General features: G+C 50.9%; 10 protein-coding genes across 10 annotated transcripts; 6 read left to right on the top strand and 4 right to left on the bottom strand.

The window, feature by feature from the left end:
• Window positions 1-65: 65 nt before the first annotated feature.
• On the top strand, window positions 66-1,678 carry PpBr36_01230 (uncharacterized protein; the record flags this gene model as incomplete). The annotated part of the gene is made up of 5 exons (XM_029888418.1): window positions 66-155; window positions 230-295; window positions 472-558; window positions 651-773; window positions 887-1,678. The coding sequence occupies 5 exons, from the start codon at window positions 66-68 to the stop codon at window positions 1,676-1,678; spliced, it is 1,158 nt and encodes a 385-aa protein (XP_029751699.1).
• A 341-nt stretch (window positions 1,679-2,019) lies between these two features.
• Window positions 2,020-4,289, bottom strand: PpBr36_01229 (uncharacterized protein; the record flags this gene model as incomplete). Its single annotated transcript, XM_029888417.1, has 4 exons — window positions 2,020-2,298; window positions 2,379-3,397; window positions 3,504-4,113; window positions 4,215-4,289. 4 exons carry the CDS (start codon window positions 4,287-4,289, stop codon window positions 2,020-2,022), a joined length of 1,983 nt encoding a protein of 660 aa, XP_029750666.1.
• A 718-nt stretch (window positions 4,290-5,007) lies between these two features.
• PpBr36_01228 (uncharacterized protein) lies at window positions 5,008-6,009 on the top strand (the record flags this gene model as incomplete). The annotated part of the gene is made up of 2 exons (XM_029888416.1): window positions 5,008-5,162; window positions 5,280-6,009. The coding sequence occupies 2 exons, from the start codon at window positions 5,008-5,010 to the stop codon at window positions 6,007-6,009; spliced, it is 885 nt and encodes a 294-aa protein (XP_029750667.1).
• Window positions 6,010-6,200: 191 nt separating this feature from the next.
• PpBr36_01227 (uncharacterized protein) lies at window positions 6,201-7,144 on the bottom strand (the record flags this gene model as incomplete). The annotated part of the gene is made up of 2 exons (XM_029888415.1): window positions 6,201-6,971; window positions 7,043-7,144. 2 exons carry the CDS (start codon window positions 7,142-7,144, stop codon window positions 6,201-6,203), a joined length of 873 nt encoding a protein of 290 aa, XP_029750664.1.
• Window positions 7,145-8,101: 957 nt separating this feature from the next.
• On the top strand, window positions 8,102-9,126 carry PpBr36_01226 (uncharacterized protein; the record flags this gene model as incomplete). Its single annotated transcript, XM_029888414.1, has 1 exon — window positions 8,102-9,126. The coding sequence occupies exon 1, from the start codon at window positions 8,155-8,157 to the stop codon at window positions 9,124-9,126; it is 972 nt and encodes a 323-aa protein (XP_029750665.1). The 5' UTR covers window positions 8,102-8,154.
• A 236-nt stretch (window positions 9,127-9,362) lies between these two features.
• Window positions 9,363-10,418, bottom strand: PpBr36_01225 (uncharacterized protein; the record flags this gene model as incomplete). Its single annotated transcript, XM_029888413.1, has 3 exons — window positions 9,363-9,435; window positions 9,503-10,102; window positions 10,201-10,418. 3 exons carry the CDS (start codon window positions 10,416-10,418, stop codon window positions 9,363-9,365), a joined length of 891 nt encoding a protein of 296 aa, XP_029750662.1.
• A 429-nt stretch (window positions 10,419-10,847) lies between these two features.
• On the top strand, window positions 10,848-11,318 carry PpBr36_01224 (uncharacterized protein; the record flags this gene model as incomplete). The annotated part of the gene is made up of 3 exons (XM_029888412.1): window positions 10,848-10,895; window positions 11,026-11,156; window positions 11,242-11,318. The coding sequence occupies 3 exons, from the start codon at window positions 10,848-10,850 to the stop codon at window positions 11,291-11,293; spliced, it is 231 nt and encodes a 76-aa protein (XP_029750663.1). The 3' UTR covers window positions 11,294-11,318.
• Window positions 11,319-13,223: 1,905 nt separating this feature from the next.
• Window positions 13,224-14,266, top strand: PpBr36_01223 (uncharacterized protein; the record flags this gene model as incomplete). The annotated part of the gene is made up of 2 exons (XM_029888411.1): window positions 13,224-13,456; window positions 13,555-14,266. The coding sequence occupies 2 exons, from the start codon at window positions 13,224-13,226 to the stop codon at window positions 14,264-14,266; spliced, it is 945 nt and encodes a 314-aa protein (XP_029750660.1).
• A 432-nt stretch (window positions 14,267-14,698) lies between these two features.
• On the bottom strand, window positions 14,699-16,883 carry PpBr36_01222 (uncharacterized protein; the record flags this gene model as incomplete). Its single annotated transcript, XM_029888410.1, has 2 exons — window positions 14,699-16,541; window positions 16,666-16,883. The coding sequence occupies 2 exons, from the start codon at window positions 16,881-16,883 to the stop codon at window positions 14,699-14,701; spliced, it is 2,061 nt and encodes a 686-aa protein (XP_029750661.1).
• Window positions 16,884-17,430: 547 nt separating this feature from the next.
• On the top strand, window positions 17,431-19,159 carry PpBr36_01221 (uncharacterized protein; the record flags this gene model as incomplete). Its single annotated transcript, XM_029888409.1, has 3 exons — window positions 17,431-17,497; window positions 17,590-18,874; window positions 18,946-19,159. The coding sequence occupies 3 exons, from the start codon at window positions 17,431-17,433 to the stop codon at window positions 19,157-19,159; spliced, it is 1,566 nt and encodes a 521-aa protein (XP_029750658.1).
• Between the last annotated feature and the right edge of the window lie 5,065 nt (window positions 19,160-24,224).

Genomic DNA, 24,224 nt, shown 5'->3' with positions numbered 1-24,224 from the left:
GACGCATACGGAAGGATATTTCCACAAGCCGTACCTCTGCCGCTTTACTTCCATTCATATACACAATGTTGGCTCTGCGAAGAGTTGCCGCCGCGGCGCCTGTGGCCCGCCAATTCTCTGCTGCCCCAAGGGCCGCAGCCACATTTGCTTTCTCTGTGAGCCCTGCGCGCCCTGTAACTACGTCGGCGATGTACTTTGTGCTAATTCACAACCTGTCACCTCACACCAGAACCAGAGGTACTACTCGTCGCAAGGCGAGCGCGTGGCCAAGTTCACCGGCAAGAAGGATGCCTCCGTAAGCGACACTCAATCTCGACACTATTGCCGTTGCGCACTTCCAATTCTTTGCGAGGCCCATGATGCGACGCCAGAAAATCACTCAAGCAAGCTTCCGCGGGCATTGCAACATGGCTCCATGCCACGCACGACCTGCATTCAGAGACAAACGCCGTACTAACCTGATTCTTGTAGGGTCGTTACCCCGTCAGCTTGATCGAGGGTGATGGTATTGGCCCCGAGATCTCGGAAGCTGTCAAGCAAATCTTCGAGGCCGCCAAGGTGTGTGAACCTCCTTTAGCACCAATTAAGCTGCGGCCTTCTTGTCGCGTGACAGTCAAAAGAGCTAACATGAATTCCCCCGTCTATTGTAGGCCCCGATCTCGTGGGAGCCTGTTGACGTGACGCCCATTCTCAAGGACGGCAGGACCGCCATTCCCGATGCCGCCATCGAGAGCATCGAGAGGAACAAGGTTGCCCTCAAGGGCCCCTTGGCTGTAAGTGCTCAAACACCTGATGCACTCGCTACTCATGTTCCGCATCCATGTCACGCTTCTGTGGGTTACTCCAGACACTCCCTACTAATGTGCTCGCTCGTTGCCTTGTCTAGACTCCTATCGGCAAGGGCCACGTTTCCCTGAACCTGACTCTCCGCCGAACCTTCAACCTTTTCGCCAACCTGCGGCCTTGCCGCTCGGTCGCGGGCTTCAAGACCCCGTACGACAACGTCGACACGGTCCTGATTCGTGAAAACACCGAGGGCGAGTACTCTGGAATTGAGCACGTTGTCGTCGATGGTGTTGTCCAGAGCATCAAGCTCATCACCCGCGAGGCCAGCGAGCGCGTGCTTCGTTTCGCTTTCCAGCATGCCCAGGAGATCGGCCGCAAGAAGGTTCGCGTCGTCCACAAGGCCACCATCATGAAGATGAGCGACGGTCTGTTCCTTAGCGTAGGTCAACAGGTCGCCAAGGACTTCCCTGGCATCGAGTTCGACGCCGAGTTGCTCGACAACACCTGCCTGAAGATGGTTACCGACCCGCTTCCTTACAACGACAAGGTCCTCGTCATGCCTAACCTCTACGGTGATATTCTGTCCGACATGTGCGCTGGCCTGATTGGTGGTCTCGGCCTGACGCCCTCGGGTAACATTGGTGACGAGTGCTCAATCTTCGAGGCCGTCCACGGTTCCGCTCCGGATATCGCCGGCAAGGGTCTTGCTAACCCCACCGCCCTTCTCCTCAGCTCTATGATGATGTTGAGGCACATGAGTCTCGGCGAGTACGCCGACCGCATCGAGAAGGCAACCTTCGACACGCTCGCCGAGGGCAAGGCCCTGACTGGCGACCTTGGTGGCAAGGCCAAGACTCACGAGTTTGCTGGCGCTATCATTTCCAAGTTGTAAATACCATATAGGGAGGCATATTTTCGTTCTCTTTGTTTAGTTTGACATAACAGGCATGGTGATGCAGGATAATGAAGCGCAATAGGGCCTAGACTGTATCAAAAGTTCGAATACATTTTCATTCCTACCGCCAACCACAGCTTGCTATTTATTATGCTTTTGACGAAATCCATCATGGTTTTCTACAGAGCAGCCTGTTACGAAGACATGACTATCACTTGTCTGCATGGGAAGTAGCCTTTTGTATATAATGTCTCTGACGTATCGGCGTATAAAGTCACAAAAGAGGCAAGGCCCTCGATGCCATGACCAATAAATGGCGTTAATATACAATATTAAAATCAACAAGTCCAAATGCCCACAATACCGTCGCGACGACCCTCAACCATGTAGCCGTCCCTTATCCTTACACGCTCGACAATGGCAGGCGGGTTCTTCATCTCTTCGGCAGCCTTGATACCCGCCCCACAGTCCCACTGCCGACTCTCGACCTTGTCGTACACCTTGACCACGTCCTCGCCTGCCGCGCTCACAATCCTGCGCGCATCAAACATCATGCTGGTGACAGGGTGCTCGTACGCAAAGGCGTCGAATATCGATCCCGTCCGCAGGTCCCATATCTGTAGGCATCACCCGTCAGTAACAAGGTCAATCATTTTTCTGCTGTACAAATCTGTGGGGACCACCTGTGTATCCTTACCCTGATGCTTCTGTCGTGGGAGCCAGTTACCAAGTGCACGTTGTCGAACTGAAGGGCCGTTACAGGACCGGTATGACCGACAAGGTTCCGGTGTACCTGTCCACTGCGCAAATCCCAAAGCCTGACCATGCCGTCGGCGGTTCCGCATGCCAGAGCCGCGTCGAAAACCTGTACGGCGCCGACAAAGTCTGCATCCTCCGCCTGGGACCTTGTCGTTTGTCTCCAGGCCCCGTCGCCGGTGCCGAGGCTGACCGAGGCTTGAGCGGCAGCCCACATCACATCGAGCGTCTGCACGCACCTGCCCTTCACCAGATCCCACTGCCGTATCGTCTTGTCCGATGAACCGGAAACTAGCGTATCGCCTTTGAAGTGCAGCGCCGTAACCTCGTCCATATGAGATGACAGCGTAAACAATGGGCAGTCGGCCATGCTACCGGCAGGAGGATCAACGGGCTGGTCGTCAGGGTTCTCAAAAGCCATTGCATCGTCGTCATCGTCGCCCCCATTGTAGTGACTACCATGGGGATCGTAGTGTGCCTTGCTAAGATCCCACAGACGCACTGTAGCATCACGCGATCCTGTTGCCAGAATGTTGTCTTCGACCTGCAGTGCTCTCACCGAGGCAGTGTGCCCCTCGAGTGAACCAATACAGCGCCCGGCGTTCAGATCCCAAACCTTTACAGAGTCGTCCATCGCTGCCGACACCAGAGTGCCAAATGGAGCATCAAAATCCATGGCTGTAATGCAGTCCTGATGGGCCCGGAGCTCTCGGATAGAGGTTCCAGGCTCGAAATGCTCGTGTAAAACGGCCATCGATTTCCGGCGCACGATCCTTGTTTTCCTGGACTTTGACGGAGTGCTTGCTGCGGATGGTATTTTTTCGTAGATCGACTGTGACATGAAGCCATCGTTGTCTCCAGCTTCCGCATCAGTATCTCTGGTAGGGGTTTGCTGTGCTATTGACTCTGCTTCGTCGGCAAGCATCTGAGCATCCTCGACTCGAGCCTCAACCTCCATTACTAAGTCCGTGATGATCCAAATGTCAGAAATCTATATCTCTCTTTCTTTCTCCCCCGAAGACAGGCGACAACTTGAGGATAAGATTAGGGATGCAGACGGGCTTACAGTCATGCTCCAATAGCGTCTCTTCCTGCTCGAGAGCCGCAAGGCGTTCCAGTATAATTCTCCGCATACCATGCAAGTTGGCAATTTTGTTGTCGATCTCGCGGATTTCACTGCTTGCCATGTTCTTTCGTATACCGAGCATTTCCAGCTCGTGCGACATGGATGCCCTTTCCTTGCGCAGCTTTTGAAGACCCGTCGAGCCATTCTCGGGCGTCGTGGGCCCCTCCTCCAGCAGCTTGCGTCCGCGCGACACACGGCGCCGGTGTTTCTTGCCCTCATCGGTGAGCTCGGGAAAGCTGGCCTGAAAGCCCTGGAAGAGCGAGTAGGTGTTGTTGTCGTCGTCGGGTATGTTTGCAAGCATGTCATCTGGAACGTGTGCGAGGGCGCGATGTTGGATCTCGCGGGTGGACAATTTGGAGCGGACCAAGTCCGAAGGAGTAGTCCGGGCCATCGAGAACATACTGCGCTGGAGGTTCGGGCGGCGCAGGTGCTTCTGGACCTCTGTCATCGCGCTCTGGTAATGGGCGCTGGACGAAGGGTCTACCACCGGGCCCATCAAGTGGCTCGCCGTCGTCGTCACCTTGCGGCTAAAGGCCTCAAGCCCCCGGGGCTGCGTCACAATGTCAAACGTTAGGCCCTGTTCCTTCTTTTGAGACATGGTATATGGGCTAACAGAGGAAGGTTGGCCGGCGTGGAGTGCGGGCGACATACCGAGAGGATGGAACCGTCTTCGTCCTCCTGCCCGGGGTCATCGTGGAATGGATTTTCATCCTCGGGAGACGCCATGAATGTTAGGGAGGCCCGTGAGTGCCCCGGGCCACGGCGAAACAGCGAGGCTTAGCTTAGCTGCTCACTTGCTCGGCTTTGTGTCAACGATAAGGCTGCGGGCAGGATAAAGTTTGGCGGATGTACAGTCCTTCTTAGAATGAGTGCACGTCTAGACCAAAAGCTCGGCATTGGACGGTTCGATTCAGCTTATGCTCGTCACTATGCATCAAAAGTCTGGGAGCTACGTCGACGTATCGTTATTGGTCATTTTTGTTTTTGTGGTGGATCCCTCGGTGGATCACATATGGATGACAGGGTTGAGCTTGCAACCCCCTTGACTGCTAGTACCACATTGTGCACAATTGGGAGGACAAGAACCCCTCCTTGCCTGGCCGCGATGCGAACAATCCCAATGACCGATGTCGGCAGGGTAGATGGCTAATAATCGATGCTAAAAGATTGATCAAATCAGGAAAACTCTACTCTAGTTGCTTTAACTGAGGTAGGTGTCCAACCGACTCATCCTAATTTATATTGTCAGGGTATCCAAGCTCGTTGAAAATTACCGTCATTACATCGAATTAGTTTTCCAGTCATCTTTGAATCTTCCCGGTCGAAATAGGGTCTGCCAAGTAATACTTATATCGGATCCCCTTCTTTATTCTAGGCACAGACCCAGCAACTCTCACCGAGAAGATACCTCTCATCAAGGTATGTTCTGGATATCCCAGGCAATATGAAAATTTCAAGCATTGTGGCAGTGTACGTGGCCACTGTCCACGCCTTGAGCAACAAACTAAGCAGACGCAGTGTCACCTCAATGGAATCTTTGATAGATCTGTCAGATGCCAAATCGGCTCTGGATCTCAAACAAATCCGTTTCCAGTTAATGTGAGTTTTCTCTCCCATTGTCTGGTGTCTCATAGAAAGCCCAAGACGTCACTTAGAGACCTATGATTTGCTACCCAGTAACTCAAAGTCCTGGCTAATCTCACCACAAACAAACAGTCGACTTGAGGACAGCATCACGTTCCACCTAATTGAACGTGTCCAATTTCCCCTCAACAAAAACATCTATGTCTCTGGTGCTGTCGAAATCCCAAACAGCACATTGAGTTTCATGGATTGGTGCCTGTGGGAACAGGAAAAGATCCAGTCTCTGATTCGCCGCTACGAGTCTCCGGATGAATACCCCTTTTTTCCCGAAGCACTTCAGTCCCCCATTTTACCCTCCTTGAACTACCCTAGGATATTACACCCCAACGATGTCAATGTCAACACCAAGATTAAGGAGTTCTACACGGAGCATTTCCTGCCTGCCGCCTGCCCAAAGCCCGAGCATGGTGACAGGGGCGCCGGCCAGGAGAACTACGGATCATCCGCCACGGCGGACATTGCTTGCCTCCAGGCACTCTCGCGCCGTATTCACTTTGGCAAGTTTGTGGCCGAGTCAAAGTTCCGGAGCGAAGAGGAGAAGTACACAAAGATGATCAAGGCCGGAGACCGACAGGGCATTGGCAAAGCTATCACCAACGAAGCGGTTGAGAAGCAAGTTCTGGACAGGCTGAGGCTCAAGGTCCAGACCTACGGCAGGGACCCTATCACCATGTCAGAGCATGACATGCCGACTAAGATTGACGTGGAAGCTGTTGTTTCCATGTACCGGGATTACGTCATTCCTCTGACCAAAGAGGTCGAGGTTGAGTATCTGATGCAAAGGCTGCAGCCGGCACCCTGAGAGGCCAAGCATGCAGCGCTGCCGTGCTGCAGAGATCCTGGCATCGATACCACCATAATTTCTATACACATAGACGTATACATGATAAGCCAGCGCTCGAGCTTCTCGATCTCAACTGATTTTTTTTTTTTTTTTTTTTTTTTTTTTTTTTTTTTTTTTTTTTTTTTTTTTTTTTTTTTTTTTTTTTTGGCCTAAGATGGTGGACTGAGATAATCACCGATGGCCTTGACAGCCCCTTGGAATTTGCCCGCCTCAATCAAAATCATGTGTCCCTGCGTCTTGACCCCCATCTCCTGGAAAGCTCTCTTACTGTCGGCCACAGATTCGTCCGATTTGGTGTAGGGGTAGCCGCCATAAGCCAGGGCATGTTTCTGGAGTATCTCATCCTCCGGGTGGAAATAAAAGAAAGGCGCCTCCTCCTTAGCCTTTTTCTTTTTCCGCTCTTCGACCTCGAGGTTTGACTCGACCTCGGTATATGTCTTGGAAAGAATCAGGTAGTGCGAAAACTCGTATGGTTCCTTGTCCTCGACAGCAGCCTCTATCTCGTCAATGAGCATGGAATACATGGGTGGTGCAATCTCTGAAGGCACGTTGATGAGACGGTCTGCTAGGATGAGGCCGACATGCTTGCCGGATGCTAGCAATTCGGGAACAATGGCGAGGGACTGGCTGCCCGCTGCCTTCTCAGCAATGTACTTGGTGAGTGCAGCCACGGGTGCTTTGTCGCGGTTCTCGTGCAGGTTGAGCGCCGTCAGGAAGGCATATGCATCAGTTTCCTTGCCGTCGACCTTGACGGTCGATCCAATGGTGTGCTGTGCGAGGATTACATCTGCAAGGGCGGATAGATCGAACAGTTGCGAGTCGACGTCGAGGAGTTGTCGCACCAGGGCCTTTACGCCGTGGAAGTCAATTTCAGGGTCGAAGTTGAACCATTCAAATTCGACGTTCACCACATCAAAATCCTGATACTCGACTGTCAGCAAATCTTTGTTTCATGGCTTTACGCCAGTCCTTTGGGTTTGGGCGCATTTACATCTTCATCCATGCTGTCGTCCTCGTCCATCTTATCCCCGCCCGCACCAGCAGCAGCAGATCCGCTCTGGCCGTCTGCCTCTCTTGCTCGCTTCTTTGCCATGAGAAAATCTGGGGCTGGGTATGTGGCGGAGAAAAAAATGTTACTTTTGTTTCGTTTTGCTTTGAATTATGAGTAGATTGATTTTGCTCCGTATAAAAAAGGGTTGCGCGCGTTGTCGCGTTTTTTTTTTTTTCTTTTTTTTTTTTCTCTCCTCCAAGCTCCTGTAGGCGCATGTGCTTGATTGGAGCTATCCGATTTCGCCCCTCCCCCGCTGGCAATGGAGACCCTTGTCTCCACAGGGCGGGGAATCCCAATGTCACTCGAGAGTATCGGTCACTGAGAATGTCACTCGCAATCCGCGCCGAACATGGTTGTTTGATCCTGGTGTTCAAAATACAGCAAATTTGCGAGTGTTTGGCTGTCACAGCTGCACCCCCCTGGGACTGTGGGTGTGTTCCGGCCAGGCAATTAACTGAGTCAAACTCAATCAACTCGACATCTTACCAACGGCGCTGCCAACTTGAATGGGCTCCACTGGACTGGCGAAACGGTCGGGGGCATCGAGACTTACCGGTAACGATGTTCACAGACCAAAACGATAAGAACAATAACCTATTAGACTAGTCTCGATATAATAACCGAAACAATTTTGCGCAACAACATGTAATCCGCATCTAGTCTAGCATCAACGCTACAATGTAGTTTATGGATTCTTCTAGGACCTCCCAGCATTTGTACAGTCTCTTGTAGCATTATCAATCAATCCCGAAGAAGCCAGTCTTGGCCTTGATGGGTGGGTCCAGAGAGTTCAGTCCAGGCTAGCTAGGCACCATGGGCCGCATCAGCCTCCCACAACGCATGCTTCGGATACCTTGGCCACGACACAGGATTGAAAGCCTTGTTACATATTACCCTACGTATGTTTTCAACCTGGGCCATACCGAATCGCATCTCGCATTCCGCCACTTATTACGCCACTCATTTCTCAGTAAGTCCGTTTGGATTACCAACATTCGCTAGCTACAAACACCATATATGTTCCGTCGCCCCCCGACGATAAAGCGGCGAAGATGGCAGCCTCTTCCTCTTCCAACAGCCCCCCGACGAGCGACGAGACCTCATACGTAAAGATGGTGCAAAACAACCGAGAGGGCTCGGTAGGCAATGTAGAACTCATCGGCAAGCACTGCGAGGCCGAATACTGCAACCAGCTCGACTTCCTCCCGTTCCTCTGCCAATCATGTGGCCACTACTACTGCGGTGACCACCGCACCGAGACGGCCCACAAGTGCGCCAAGGCTGGCGCCTGGGCCGAAAGGAAACGAAAGGCCGCCCTGTCGCGGCCCACGGCCGGACAGGGCAGGATGCTCAACGACAGCGTCACCAAGAAGCCGTGCGCCTCGCCCGACTGCAAAACCACCATCGGCACGGGCTTGGTCCCCGGCGTGCACTGCTCGACGTGCAACCGCGACTACTGCCTCAAGCACAGGATGCAGGAGGAGCACAACTGCAAAAACCTCGTTCCCATTGGCGCACGCCCCGCGGCCCAGCACCACGTGGAGAACGCGGCAGACAAGGCGCGTTCAGCGTTGAGTCGGCTGAGGGCCTGGGGAACCAAGAAGAAGGAGGAGGCCGGGCGGGCCCTGCCAAAGCCCAAACCGTCCAGCGCGGCGCAGCGTATGATTGCGGTCAACAACCTCAAGAAGACGGCCAAGGGGGACGACAAGGTGCCTCCCGAGAAGCGAGTGTATCTGTATGTTGAGGCCGAGGCCGAAACTACAGTTGCAAAGCTGTCAAAGGGTCAGTTCTTTTACAGCCAGGATTGGGTTATAGGCCGTGTGCTGGATGCCGCCGCCAAAAGTCTGCAAATACAAAACGTCAACAACCAGTCCGAGTCGGAGCGAGATAAGCTGCGCGTGTTCCACGTTGAAGGCGGCCGACTACTGGAGTTTAATGAGAAGGTCGGATCGGCGCTAGTCAGTGGGAACACAATTGTTCTTCTTCGAGGTGTCGGGCCGCCTCAAGAACTTATCGAAATGTGAAGGAGGTTTCGGTTCATCGTGTCCCTCTTGTCCATTTTTCTGATATTTGATCATCTGCTTGTTGTGCATTGGCGAGGCGTCGGTCATGGTTTTGGTTTGTTTCTTTTTAATCACATTATTTGATGTTGAGTAGCGTAGCTATATATATCATCAATCAACAAGCGGGGTATATACTTGTCAAACGCATGGCATCAAAGTTCAACACACCGTTCATCATACACACTCTAGCACCTTCACTAGAGTTCCTTCTCCTTTACCTTTTCGTTCAGTTGCCGTTCCCTGCCCGTAGCAGGGGTATCTCCAACAGTCCTACAAGAGAAGTGCGGGTTAGAGTGAACATATGCTTCAGGCGACGGAGAGAGGAGATTGGACGTACTCTTTCCCGCCAACAGTCGCAAAAAGCTTGTGGAAGGTCCATTCTACCGCATCTTCTACAGGCTTATCGAACAGGGATGGGAGGAATGGCACAACGGACAATCCAAGACCGATAGGGGCCCATGTCCTGATGTTCTTGTTTTTGACATCCTTCAAGGCTCGGCCTGAATACCTTACCACGCTGTGGATGGTGAAAGCCGGTAAGCCCATACTCGCCAAGCTCTGGAAGATAGCTCGCTGGGCCATCACAGTGCGATAGTCCTCCAGAGGTGTGACTACACCGGGCTCAAGTTTGGTTGAAGATGCCGACGTGGCATCTGAACCCAGCATCCTCTGCTGATGAGCTGTCAAGGCGATTTGCGGGTTGCGCGTGCGCTGATTTTGCCAGTACGCCTTGTAGCCCTCGTGGCTGACATCTCCTAATATGTACAGCCACGATATGCCGTAAGCGCCTTTCACAAGGTAAGGGTGGGCTACGGGCCTGAAGGATTCGCCAATATCTGAGGTGTACGCAACATAGCGATGAGCCGACATCATGATGGTGCGCAGGCGCGCGGCATATCCTGCATATCGAACGTTCGTTTCCGTTGATTCCGGAGCACTGTGGAGCGAGGCATCAGAATGCATTAGCAACATGCCCATCGTATCATTAGGCGTAGCACCTAGCAGCACGCTCGCATGAGAGTGCGGCAGCCTTACTAGCCATCCACAAGCTGGTCGTAAAAGTTATCTTCCCTGTCGGCTTTGTCTACAATCTTTTGAAGGGACGGGTTGAGCTTTTGTCTTTCCGGAAGTGAGTTTGGATCGAAAGCTTTGCTCGGCCCATCTTTGGTCGAAGCTGTGTCTTTGGATGAAGATGATGTCGCCTCCATCTTGGGGGACTTTTCAGGCTCTTTGTTGCTGTTCGACCACCACATTTTGCCGATTTTGCTTTTAATTTGGTACGAGATTTGAATTTTGGGCGACTTTGTTTATGTGGTAAAGCCGTGCGGTGGTGAAGAGAGAGCTAATGTTGCATATAATCGCTGAGCAACTGGCGCACTTAGAGAGCTCCTGTCGAGGAACCATGTCTTACGTCACACATAACCCTTCCAAATGTTCCCGAGGTGGATCCACAGAAGCAATTGTAACCTCGCTAGTGAATGTTGCTGTTTAGCCAAACAAGCACGTGCTGCTGAGTCAGCACTTCCTTAGTCATCAACGAGGAGCAATCTGTGCGGAGCTTTGAGGCTATCCGAGCTTGAAGCTGAACGCGAAAGCCAACCATCGTCGAGTCCCTTGTATCAAACTTCAACACCTCGACGAATATCTCCCCGCTCGCCTCAATTTTTCGCTCAGCTCTCAAGATGGTCCAGTACTACCAGATCGCCGGCCGCAAGGTTGGATCGCACTATGTATGAGCTCCCTCTAGTTCTCCGGACATGTGGTGGACAGTCGTCGGCATACGCGACCAGAACATGGAAGCGAATTGGCCGATTGCGCATCGCCATTGACTTATCAACGCTGACATTTGTCACTATCCAGTTGGCGATGGGTGTCCTGACCGCCATGTTTGGCGGTGTTTACGCCAGCTTGAGCGGCCCGAGCAAGGTCCCCAAGGCGGGCACTACTCCCCCGATAAATGCTGCTTCGTCCGACGAAGCCGATTTCATCAAGTCCGTACCGTCCTCAACATCACAAACCTCCAGTTGATCGTCAGACCACCTGAGCAAGCGACTAACCGAGACACACGTTCTGTAGGAAATTCCTCGAGGACAACTCTGGCAAGGGGAAGAGTGAAGGAAAGCACTGAGACGAGTATTACCACGGAGCGGTAACATCCCAGAGAAGAAGCATACCACAATCATGGCCATCTGTGCCCGTGTAAATTTATAGACGACACCATGTCGTTAATAGAAGCCGATGCTGTTGGACCGCTTCCTTACATACTTAAAAAGTCATCGATGCCTGATAAAGACGATGAGTACCATTGACCCTCTGGGCAACATCTAGTGCTACCGAAGTTCAGTAGAGCTCTAGCGCTTTGCTTTGATCTCCACCACTCGTGGTTACTCGGCTCTTGCGGCATCTGTGTCTGGATAAGTCACGCACAGAATTCTTGCTGCTCAAGACACTGCAATTTGCTTGCATGCTCTAGAAAAGAACCCTTTGATGATTTTCATATATGAATCAGGATAACGACTGCAAGCTCGCTAGTTGTTAATAGCTATATGCTAAGGGATTTTTTACGAAATGATTATCTTCATCGATCATGTCAAGTGTCCAAACTGGTGTGTCTGCAACCTCAAATTGCTAACTGGTTGAAATTCTCGACATTCACCAAGAGATACGTCGGCCTCGTTGTGTTTGAACTCGGGAATCGTCCAACAGAAACCAAAGGCCTCGAAAGCAACTCCTCATAAAGACCTTGTTCGGGTACTCCATGTGTTGAAAATTGAGCAGAGTATTGGAGCATATCAGCAAGGTAATGATGAAAGACCTAAAGCAGAGACCCGTCTCAATATATACAACAAGACAGTGACGAGCCCAACAGCCGGCTCTGTTGGAAACCAGCATCCAACAAGCATAGCTTAACACCATCAGTAAGAGAACAGTCCATGGTCGAACCGGAATATGAGCTTGGCATGACTCATATACTTGTTCTGATACCTAGATTCTTAATGGTAGGGAGTAATTATTTTTGGTGACGTTCAGTTATACTAAAAAGAAAATTGTTTGCAAACCCGAATGAGAATAGTTTGATGCAGGGTAGATATCTTGACAAAAATGAGATCCTGGAAATTAATCGAGCCTCACCCTGCACCCCTTTGCTTGGCTGGCCGGTATTCTTGTTTACCTGCTGACCATTGGACGGTCATGGTGGGCACGTCATTTCCTGAGCTCCGCCGACAAGCCCGCCCTACGGCCTTGTCTCCGTGCTGCAAATGAGACATCAGATGGCAACGGACATGATGGATGGATGAATTTATCGGATATTCGTAGCTGCTGGAAGCAGTCAGGTATGCCGTCATACCAGTTACGATTTGAAAGTTACAGAGTTATGGCCTAGATAGAATAAGGAGCAAGTTGCCATTCTTGCACAAAGTAAAAACGTGCTCTTGTATCGAAACTGGTACTTTCCATTTCATTCAATCTCCTGGACGCGATGTCTCCCGTGCAATGTAAACAAATCCCACTCAAATAAACTGGGTAGGACAGGGGTGAGATCTGACTGCGGATTTCCTGCCGACATCGGTCGCCTAGAAGATGAGCCATTCATTTTCATAGCGCACCCGAGCCACCCCCCCCCCCCCAAGTGTTCTCCAACGCGACCATAACATCATCTGCAGGGAACTAACCTGAAAGAAAAAAAAGAAAAAAAAAGCCACAGCGACTGAGCTTGTCGTCAGTGACGAGGTTTATAGGATAGAACACCAAGGTTGTGGCTCATATGATGGCAACATTCATTGTCTTTTGTTTGATTGAGTCTAGTTTCCATCTTCGTTCTGCATAAGAAATTCTTTTGGCTGCGCGCCCCCCTACCAGACCTGACCTGCTGTACTACCCCGGGTTTTCGTGCTCTCGTCCAGCAATCCCATTCGTTCGTTTTGGTGTTGCGCAAGCCCAGCCTAGTCTCAGCCGTTCACCAGGAATCTGCGCAACCTGGACCTTTTGAGGTCGAATCGGTGGAAGAGGCTTCACAGGCTGGGCCTTTTCAATCACAGGAATACCTCGACGGCATCATGAACGGAAATACGGGCACCGGTCGCAAGCAAGCAGCCATAGTTGCCGCAACAGCAGCTGCAGCTGTAGTCTCGTCGCCTGCTACATTCTCCAAGCCTGACATGCCGACGTCATCTTCAAAGTCTCCGCGCGTATGGAACACCAAAAATCTTGGATGGCGCCTCGCTGCAGATGCTATCTCAGCAGCCGCTGCTGCCACTATGGTAGCACCGCTGATATCAATTATTGATCGGTAAGGGCGAGAACTTGCAACAGTCCAAATTGAATTGTTTGGGCGGTTTGACTTTCATGGATCCAAGCTAACGAAAACGGTTTGGCTCATAACTGCAGGTCTATAATGGAGAATGCATCCGGACGCCGGTCGCTGATAGAATCCGTCAAGAGTTCACTCGTCAACCTAATCATGAGACCACACAAGATCATATTCGCGCGACCCTTTGCGCTAATCTGCATGACATACGGTGGAACCTATCTCACAGCCAACACACTCGACACAGCGACGTCGACAGTCCAAAACAAGCCTGCGACCCTCGTCACTTCGGGAACTGCCAAGTTTGTCGCTTCTTCCACTGCCAACACTGGGCTTGGTATATACAAGGATCAGGTTTTTGCTCGAATGTTTGGTCCGCCTGGCGCAACCCCGCGGCCCGTACCGCTGCCTTCTTACCTACTCTTTGCCATGCGGGATGCCGTCACCATCTTCGCCTCATTCAACCTTCCCATTATGCTGGCGCCGTACCTCAACAACAACCTATCGGACGGCTTCAAGAAGCACATCAGCGGACAGACCCTGGCTCAGTTTGCCGCCCCGGCCGCCATCCAGATCATCAGCACTCCACCGCACCTCCTTGGCCTCGATCTTTATAACCGCCCAACCTGCGCTCGTTCAGGTTCCCCAACCTTGGCTGAGCGCTGGGCCTCGGTACGAAGCAACTGGGCCATAAGTTCTTGTGCTCGTGTTTGCAGAATCGTGCCTGCCTTTGGAGTAGGAGGTGTTGTCAACTTCAAGGTTCGGAGGCAGTTCATGGAGAAGCTTACCTAGTGCGTTCAGGGGCTGATACGGCCTCCCCATATTCTATCTGCCCATCTTTCCCGATTTTCCACACTTCTACTGCTTTTGGGTGGGCGCTTGGGGGGGTTATATGTAATGTTTGTTTTTGATTTTTGATATGAGCGCCGTCGCAACGAATGGCTTGTGCCTTCGCACCCTCATGGTACACATGTAAAAGGGCATGAAATGGCGTTGGGTTGAATTTTTTTGGGTCTGCATTTTTCTTCTAGGGCCAGAAATCGTCGAGGTTCGGTTGGCAAAGTGCGTAGGGAACATCCCTTGCGCAATAGAACGACTTGAATGCGGACATAGACATAAATCTAGTGATAATACGGGAACAAACAATTCGTTTTGATTTTTATCATATTGGATTGCTCACGTCTTTCCAAGCCTATTATAAACTCGGAAAGTCAGCCCTAGGCACTACAACATGCCTGTCTGCCTCAGAGCTTTGTAGATGCGGGCCTGAGCCTCCTTGGATGCCTTTGCCTCCAGTTGAGCCGGAGACAGGCCCTCGCCGGTATCGATGTGGTTCTCCCAAAACTTCAAGCCCTCAATACCCTCCTCGCGGCAGAGGACACCGCGCTCCTCGGCCATCTCCAGCTCCTCCTCGGCCACGCCGATGCTCCAACCAAACCGCTCCGCTGCGTCCTGCGCCGTCACTCCTCGACCAAACTCGCGCCAATCCCAAGACAATTCGTGATCTGGTGGTATATCGTGCAAGTCGCGCAACCAACCCAGGATGGCCTTGACTATGCTCTCATCTGTTCTATCGGCACCTTGTGCAGCCATAACTCCGCTCTTGAAAATTCGCAGGCGGACGGGAAGCTGCAGAGTCTCCCACTGCCTCACTGCTTTCTCAAGATCCATAGGGCTCACCAACTCGACTCCGCCACGTGCCCGATTGAACTTGGCCCACAGATCCACGAGACTGATTATTCCGCCAGCCTTCCGCAACACCCCCCTTGCGTCGTCAGTGAGGAATTCAGCCAAGTTCCTTGCCAGCTCGGAGATATATAGGGATTCTGAGCTGCTTCCGCCGACAGTGTCCTTGGTAGTCACCAAGCCTAGCTGAGTCGCTGACTCGGCCAGAATGGCATTCGCTTCAGAAGAAGCGCCACCGCTGTTTGCTTGTCGCGCAAACGATTCGGCCAGCGCGACTATATCTTTCGCCGAAGCCATTAAAGCCTCGAGATCTTCAAAGGCACTACCAATCACCAATTCGTTGTTTTTCCGCATATCGAGACCCCGTTTCTCGAGCCCAGCGATGCCTGCTGTCTTGACATGTTCATTGGGGGTACCCCTGCCCGATGGAACACCTTCTGGGTCGGATGCGCCGCCTCGTAGGGACCTGGGTATTGGGGGTGCATCCTGCAAAAGCCACTTGCGTTGCGCCATGGAGCCTTTCAGACGCTCATAGAATATCTTCTCTCCACCGCCTCGAAATGACAACTTGACACTTTCGGGATTCTCGACGCCAGGCAAGTTACCAACTGGAGTGAGGAATGGCCCCGGAGAGTCTACCCGATCGTCTGCCGCTGCTAACTCCGCAGGAACACCCTGAGATACCAGCGGAGCGCCACATATCTCACAAGACATCAAGGAGGGATGGTTCAGAAAGGTGCAGCGAGGGCATTGAAACGATGCCTCAGGATCTGATGTCGGGGTCGGGGCCCCTTTCGCTCCTGAGCCGAGTAACTCCTGACCAGAATCGTCAGTACTAGACAGTGGTCGAGCCTGCGGTCTTAGAGGAAGGGGTGCTGCTAGAGCTGGTCGGCTGGCCGCGTTAGAGATGGCGGCCTTGAGAACATGTGTCAGGGCGGGTTTGATCCCGCACGCTAGACATGGTGGAAGGGGAGTATGGGCGTTCGCGGTGCCAGGATCAAAATTTGACGGCACAGGATTCGAAAAGCTACAGATAGTACAGACCCACGTCGCCGTGGTGTTTGGCGCAGGGCTGTCGAGTGCCAGAGACCTTGGGGTGCTGGCCGGCCGCGGGATCGGGGTTGTAGCGCCGCTGGTTCGCGGCGATGGAGACCCGGGGGATCTGGATTGTTGCAGCAGACCCGAGCGTCTTTTGGTCGGCTTTGGTACCAGCGTGATTTTTGCAGACGACTTGAGGAAGCCGGCATAGAACTCGTATCGCTCTACATCCTTCAGATCAAGGGCGACCGAGTGCTTTCTCGGCTCATTCTTGTCGACATAGCAGATGCGGTGTGATGTCAAATAGACCTGTCCGTTCTGCTGATTGGGCAGCTTGTATTTGCTTTCGAGATTGCACGCAAAAAAAAAGTGAATAAATCAGCACCAACGACGAGCCCTTGGTTACATGATGGATGTGATGCGATTTGAGATGACGGATGCAGAGAGTTTGGAGGGGCCCAGCTCACCCCTCGTAAAGCCCCACATTATCCTGGAGGCATAGTAGCACTTCGTCTGGCAGATATGAGGGCCGGAGCGCGGTTGTGAGATCGATTTGCTTGAGAAACATTCGGCGCGAGCTGGCTGAAGCGTAGTGGTCGCCTCGACTGAAATCCAGGAAACACGTCGGCGGTAGTAATACGGACCTTGCCTCGTGGACTAGACTCCCTCCCGCCTTGCTCGTCATGGGAGCCTCCACTGCCTCGTGCCTGGACAGGGTACAGCACCTCTCGGCTTGCATCCACCGAGAATCACCCGATCAGAACCAATTAAACTTACTTACGGGGGAATTTTCTGTATTACATAAGGCAACCGGAGAAAAAGCACGCTAAACCACCTACAAATTAATGCGCGCACGGCCCATTTCGCACTTCTGCACACAAACGTTCTAGCCTCCGCTCCTCCACACTCACGAGTCTGCACTTTTAGCAAGCATAAACCTCATTTCTCGCCACACTTCTTCCAACTCTCATTCCGACACAACTTTGCTTCACCCAACCCAACCGCCACCAGCACCTATTTTGGTCCCCATAGGCTCTTACCTCAGCCTTTGTGTGCGCTTATCTGTCACCGAATTTTTTATTTCCCCCACCCTCCCCATCCTCGATTTTCTGTCCTCTTCAGTCGCCCCAAATCCGCCTCGACTCGAAAAGCCACCTGCTACTGTTGTCACTACTAACCCTTTCATCTCCACTGGCCTCCTGCATGCCGCTTTGCGGTTATACCCTGCAACCATGATGCCCAACACATCTTGGAGCCAGGCCGCTGGCATACCACATGCATATGCATCGTATTCCTCTGGTAAGTTCAACTATCCTCAATATCCCCAACCTCCCTGCCAAGATTTCGATCGAGCTGTATATGACGAGAGCTGACCATGAAACAACACTCAGCACCGAATGCCACCCCAGCCTACACCTCTGTCTCTGTTCGGCAATCTTTCGGGCCTGTAGCTCCAGCCCAGCACTCGTATTCCCCATCACAAGGAACCTCTTACTCGTCGCACTCAGGAGCCACATCGACGACTACCGAGACAGCCGCTCAACCGGCTGAGCAATCGAAAAAGATTGACTGGCCCCTTTCCGTTCGACAATATGTTGCTAGATCTTTCCTGCCTGACAATATGGACCATACCGTTGACCGTGCCGAGATGGAGGCCAAGTTGAAAGAGACGATCTCGAATGCTCACCAAACCGGTGTTATGTACACAACGGATTGGGATAAATACCCCCTCCCCCAGGAGCTGATCAAGCAAGAGCGCCTGGCTTCGTTAATGTCCACGACGGTAGCTCTCCCCAACACGACATGGAATGTTGCAACCCCTGCCCAGAAGAAGAGGAAGTCCAGCGACATGTCCTCGGATGGCCTGCCTGGCGCTACGGCGCCGTGGCAGTCAGCCAAGAGCAATCCGCTTGAGAGTCGCGTTTCGTATCAATCACCCGACAAGCGTCCTGCCCCCGGAGCATCGTCAAACAAGGCTGCTATGAGTAAGTTCCAAAAGCAGCTGGAAAAGCGTCAACGCCGATTCGATGGAGGCTACAAGTCAACGTACCGTTCTCCCAGCCCTCCTCCTTCAGATGGGCCTATTGTCGGCACATGCCAGACGCTTGAAAAGCGTTACCTCCGTCTGACCGGGCCACCCGTTATTTCCCAAGTGCGGCCCGAGCCGATCCTTCATCAAACTCTTGATCTGCTGAAGAAGAAGTGGAGGAAGGAGTCCAACTACTCATATATTTGCGATCAGTTCAAATCCTTACGCCAGGACCTTACAGTGCAACACATCAAGAACGAGTTCACCGTTTCCGTATACGAGATCCACGCGCGCATTGCTTTGGAAAAAGGGGATTTGGGTGAGTATAATCAGTGTCAGACTCAACTGCGTGCTTTGTACCAGCTGGGTCTGAAAGGCAATCCCCTCGAGTTCAAAGCCTATCGTATTTTGTATTTTATTCATACTGCCAATCGTTCAGCCTTGAACGACGCTTTGGCAGATCTAACCCCAGCAGAAAAAGAGGAGAGGCCTCTGAAACATGCCCTCAATGTACGCTCAGCCTTGGCCTTGGGCAACTACCATCGATTCTTCCAGCTGTATCTGGACACGCCAAATATGGGTGCCTACCTGATGGATATGTTTGTTGGCCGTGAGCGTCTTGCAGCCCTGTGTAACATCTGCAGAGCGTGAGTTTCCCTTGCACCCTCTCAAACTCGGTTTCTTTTGGGATTCCCCAGTCACTAACTGGCAGCAATAGGTATAAACCTGACGTGAATCTTCGATTCGTCACTGAAGAACTTGGTTTCGAATCCGACGCGGAGGCAGTGCAATTCATTATTGATCATAATGGCCAAGATCTACTCGAAGAGCGGCCTGATTACATCGCCTTTGCTACCGGCAAGGCTGGTCAGCGTTTCGAAGCCTTGAAGGCAGAGGCTTTCCGTAGAGTCGACATCAAAGGCCAAATATGATGCGGCTAGCTATCGCATCTGCCTGGTATTCTTACTTCGCTTTTTCACTTCAAAGTCCATAATTTCAAACAACCAAGCAAGAATTGGCATGATGGTTGGTTGTCATGCACAAGTCCACGCCGGTCGCATATTCAGACGTTTTGATAAGATCTTCACCTGATTCCCACGTTGATCAGTGGAAGAAGGACGATATTGGAACTCTCGATTTGTTCCTCGACTTGGTCCGTGGTACAGCAAGCCCATAACTAAAAGAGATTGGGAATTTTAATAGACTGTTGTCTGCGGACTAAGTCGAGGTATTGGACTCGGGGTTTTTCCAAAGCTCCACGAGATTGGAGTTTGAGTGCAAGGTTGGATTCCAAGCATCAGCCAGCCTGCTCTGAGCGACAACGACGGTTTTCTTGCAAGGGGGGGGATTCATGCGACTCTCAGGTCGGGCACCTTGCCGCACCCTTGGGCTTGCATCTCGACTCCCTGTGAGGCGAGGTCATTTGGCAGCACTCCAGTTTGCTTTGTGTGAACTGGACCGAGATTATGGCTTACGACTTTTCTATCCTTATTTTTCTCTGTTCTTTTTTTTTTTTTTTTTTTTATAATTTCCCGGCAACGAGAGAGCTAGTCGCCTCCTGTGTGCATTTCCGTCTTTTCGGTTGGGTGTTCTCACTGGCGTTGGGGGGAGAATTTTGGGGATACTTTGTCTAGGTGGTACCTTTGTTACGACTATACCATGAACGAATGCCTGAATACATTACACTTCAAACTATGCGTCATGATCCGGTTCACTTCAAGCAGTTATAATGGGGCTGTAGTGAACCAAGATAAGAATAGTCACGAATGACGGCACCTCAGTGGTCAAGTACGTCGCAGCACATTCGAAAGCCAGGGCCCCTTAACAGGGAATGAGACTTGATATAGCCGATGGTGATCAAGAACGTTCTTTTCTTCCAAGCGTGGGCCACCGGTACTCAGGCCCAGAGAAGCACACGTCAAAACAAAATCCCAGTGACAGTTTGCCTGGGTCCTCGTCGATTTGCGTGGCTCTTGAATGCCGGAGACGCGAAGGGTTTCAAGTAGTGACGTTGGCGATCGGAAAGCTTGGATCCGACCTTCCTCGACACCCCGGCATGAAATTATGTTATGCGCGGGGAAGAGATAGGGTCCGGAATGGTAAGGGGTACAAAAATATGGGGTATTCAACTTGACATGCCTTGAATAATATGTTGCATTGAACCCGTCCAGTCTTATTTGTTGTTCTCAATCCTTCATGTGCGTTGGGTGCGATATGATGTCAAGGACCTATACTGTTATTCGGACAAGATTATAAAATAGGTCAAGTATATCCATGCATGACCTCTCGCCCAAAGAGAAGGCGACAGATGAAGGCCAGCTGGTCGCTAAGAAATCGGACTGTTGCTCGAAGCAACTTGGGCAAAATGGTGGCAGTAATAGTCACCCGTCCGTCTTTCTGATGCATAAACACTCACGTCTTAAAAGATTTTGCGCGCTGATCGATCGCGGGCTTGCGTTCCAGAATGTGCTGTCTGTCGGGCCGGGGACCAAGACTACTAGGCCGACATAGCTGCTCTCCTGTTTATCTGCCGAGGCGATTGATGGTACGTGTGGCTTAATCCAACCTGCTATCGCTGAGATCTCCAGGCGCTTTGATACCGGGTTCAGATCATCGCGTCCGCATAATCCCGTTCTAGGGAGGTCCTTCGAGGGGGCAAGACAATGGCGTGACAACTATAATAACGCAGTAGGAGAGACGGTTGATGCAATTGAGCACAGAAAAAAAAAAAAAAGAAAAGAAAAGAAATAGAAGCAAAAGAATACTCAGCCAAAGTAAATACTGCCTAGTAAGGATATCTCAATAAGCTACCTACAAATAACAACTAAGTCACTGCAGCGACAAACCGAACTAGACATGAAGTGAGTTTACCCCCCCTCTCAAAAATGCTCGGATGGTTTTATTGAACATGAGAGAGTATGCCTTGAACCAACGCCTCCGTGTTTCCAAAACGCAGGCGCGACGGCGGCACATTAAAAAAAAAAAAAAAAAAAAAAAAAAGTGTCAAGCCTCGGCGCGTCTGAAGTGTTTGTCTATTTTTCTTTTGATGTTTTGCGTGATGTGGACAGGAACTTGATGCGATAGGGTAATTTTTGTTATAATTTGTGTAAATCAAGGCGAGGTATTTCATATCTTACGGCATGTCACTGTATACTTGGATATTCTGTACTCAGCCTCCAATCTCCACTGTGTCTGCTGGCCGAGGCAGGTGGAACAGGTACAAAAAAAGAAAAATAAAAAATAAAAAGAGGTAAAAAAAAAATTGGAGAGTGCAGATCTTTGCTCTGGCAAAAGTGGGATGCATGATTTTGCCTAGGTCGTAGTGGGTTTGCCACGACCGTGATTTGCATGGTCCCGGCGAACAAGCACTGTTGAACCACCCGAACCTAGTCCGTGGTAAGAATATGAATCGCCTTCGCCAGCGTGTAAAAGGCTCACTGCACCTCCATATTAACACGTAGGGAGTCGCAATTAGTGCGCTGTTTGCCGTGCAAGCCGTACCGTTCCTAAACGCGTGCAACACTAACCCTGCAATGGTGAACGGGGAACGCCCACCCGCACCCTGTACCCGCACCGAACCCAGCCAGCAAGCGAACTAGGTTGCTGAAAGCTTGGCTAAACGGGCCTTGGCCAATGCCCCAAATCTTGGCTGTCTGCACCTCAATCGTATTTTCGTGCGGTCCCTTACATTTACTTGCATTCATGACTCACAAATCAACAGGTGCAATGTGAAAATATCTTGGTTGGCAAACACTTGAAAAGCGAGGAGGGAATGAGTGAGGGCACCTGTAATGAGCAGAATTGGGACTGAATGCATTACCATCCAATCTCTTCAGGAGATGGACTCTATCATACCTAATCTATCCTACATACACTGTATGGGTTGTCCCAATGGGAATTGATGCCCAACCAACCAAAGCCCCCGATGGATCTACCACTGTAACCTAAACGATCCGCATGAATAGAGCTTGGGGCGTGTTCCTTTTTTGTTCGTGTGTCCTTGTACGTCGTCGTAAAAGGAAACTCGGGCCTCATCAATTCCCCGCTCCCAGCATCAGACTACGAAGCAACCATCCTGTGATCCGAGCGCAACCTCTCCCCGGTGGGCGTTACAGTACGTGCTGTATGCATAGTTGCTGCGGAGATGCGAATGGGCGGGCTTTACTCCGCTAGGCCAAGGTGTCGCCCGATATCTTGCCTCTTGAATCGCATCCGTGCACTATCCAGTTTCTCCTCTTGGGAACTTTTGACAAGATTTGGTCGATACTATACGATACGTATATTAATAACAATAATAAATGCTTGCGACGATGCTTGCCGGATCCAATGCACCTCTTTTTTTTGGCATTTGAGTACTAAAGCACACATAATTACCTACTAACACATCTACCTTATCTATTAGCTACCCAAGTATAATAGTTTGGGGGGTTTTTTTTTGGCATCGTTGATTATAAATCATGGATCTTGGTTAGTCAGAGAGAAGAAAAAAAGATAAAAAAAAAAATAAAGACTCAGCCAGCTTTTCCTTGCCGAAACGCACCGCCGACAGTAGCGTGGGTGCAAAGATACCACGAGGCAGCTATGGCCACAAAGTGCTGTAGGTGCGCGTTCTTTCTGACGTGCAACATTTCGGAACGCGATGAGCGCTGCAGGTACAGAAGCAGGCGGAGGACGAGATGGTCGGCCCTGTCCGTGGCATTTGCGCTGGGCCACCAAGGCTGGAGACCCTGACTATCCGGGGCTATACTAGGTTCAGTGGAGGAGTAGCAACCGTTACTTTGATCTTTGACTCTTGTTTTCACTTCCCCCCTTTGGGAGGAGATCATTCTCGTCCACTACAAGACGCACACAAACTAAGTGGCCCGAATCGGACCCCATATGCATAGATGCTTGGTATGCCTTGCATGCACGCACATGCATGAGAGATGCGTGCACCGGGGTACGTAAATAGCCGCAAGTAAAATAGACAGGTACGAATTTGGGAGAGAATGAATATATTCCTTTTTTCGGTTTATTACTGCAATGGTATTTTGGGAACAATTGTCCCAATGTGGGATGGTGCAGAGCTACTCGGAGGTTAAAGGGTCTATCTAAAGATTTGCTCCAAAATATATCTGGGACAAATGGCTCAAAACAAAAATAAAATAAAAACAAAAATAAAAAGCCCTGGTCCGGCACATTCCAAGTGATGCTGATGAGCTCTGGCAAGGACCCCCTGCCCTTGCAAGGCCAGTCTGCCAAGCAGTCCGAGCGAGGTGGACGAACGCTCACATCCCGTCTTTTACTACGTATCAAGGTAGTAGGTATATAGATAGATAGTCTAATAATTGGTGAGAAAGTAGTCTCTATCGTCTGTATCGTCTCTATCGTTAGTCATGTTTTCTAGGGCGGAATACGGCCCTCAGCTCATGTACTTCAATCGCACTTGTGTTTCTGCTTGTGTAGTTCCAGGGATGAGATTCAATGTTTGATGTCGTTCTCAGGCAAAACTTAGGTTGGGTATATAGATCGATGAAGATATCTATGCCTAACTGAGGACCTTTTTCTTGCCTCTTTTCGTGACTAAATAGGCCTGACGGGTGGCTGCAACGTGGGTGCTAGTCACATAGCTTCTTTACCTAGAGAAGCCGGAACAACATGCACAAGAAATTGGCGCCCAAGTCACCGAGGTCAGGGTTTCGCCAACCAGCCCCTCACGATAAAAAAAGCATCGTGCAGTTTCGTTTGTTTTCGATGTTTCTTTTTCTTTAGTTTTCTGGGTGATTGAGGCTGGAAGTTTACTACTGCTGGACGGTTTTGCAAGGATGTTACAGGCGCTGATGATACGGAAAAGCAAAGAGATAAAAAAAAAAAAAAAAAAACAAGACGATTGATTCTGTGATTATCTATTGTTTGTCTTCAAGAGAAAAAAAAAGAAATAGACTTGATTCAATCCACTGAGCGGGTCGAATAGACGAGGCTGGCTGCATGTGCATACGGAGTAGTTACGCAGTACCT

Source organism: Pyricularia pennisetigena, chromosome 2 (assembly GCF_004337985.1).
Source record: "Pyricularia pennisetigena strain Br36 chromosome 2, whole genome shotgun sequence".
Lineage (NCBI taxonomy): Eukaryota > Fungi > Ascomycota > Sordariomycetes > Magnaporthales > Pyriculariaceae > Pyricularia > Pyricularia pennisetigena.
The sequence above is the reverse complement of the archived record's forward strand: the minus strand, read 5'-3'. Positions and strand labels throughout refer to the sequence as shown.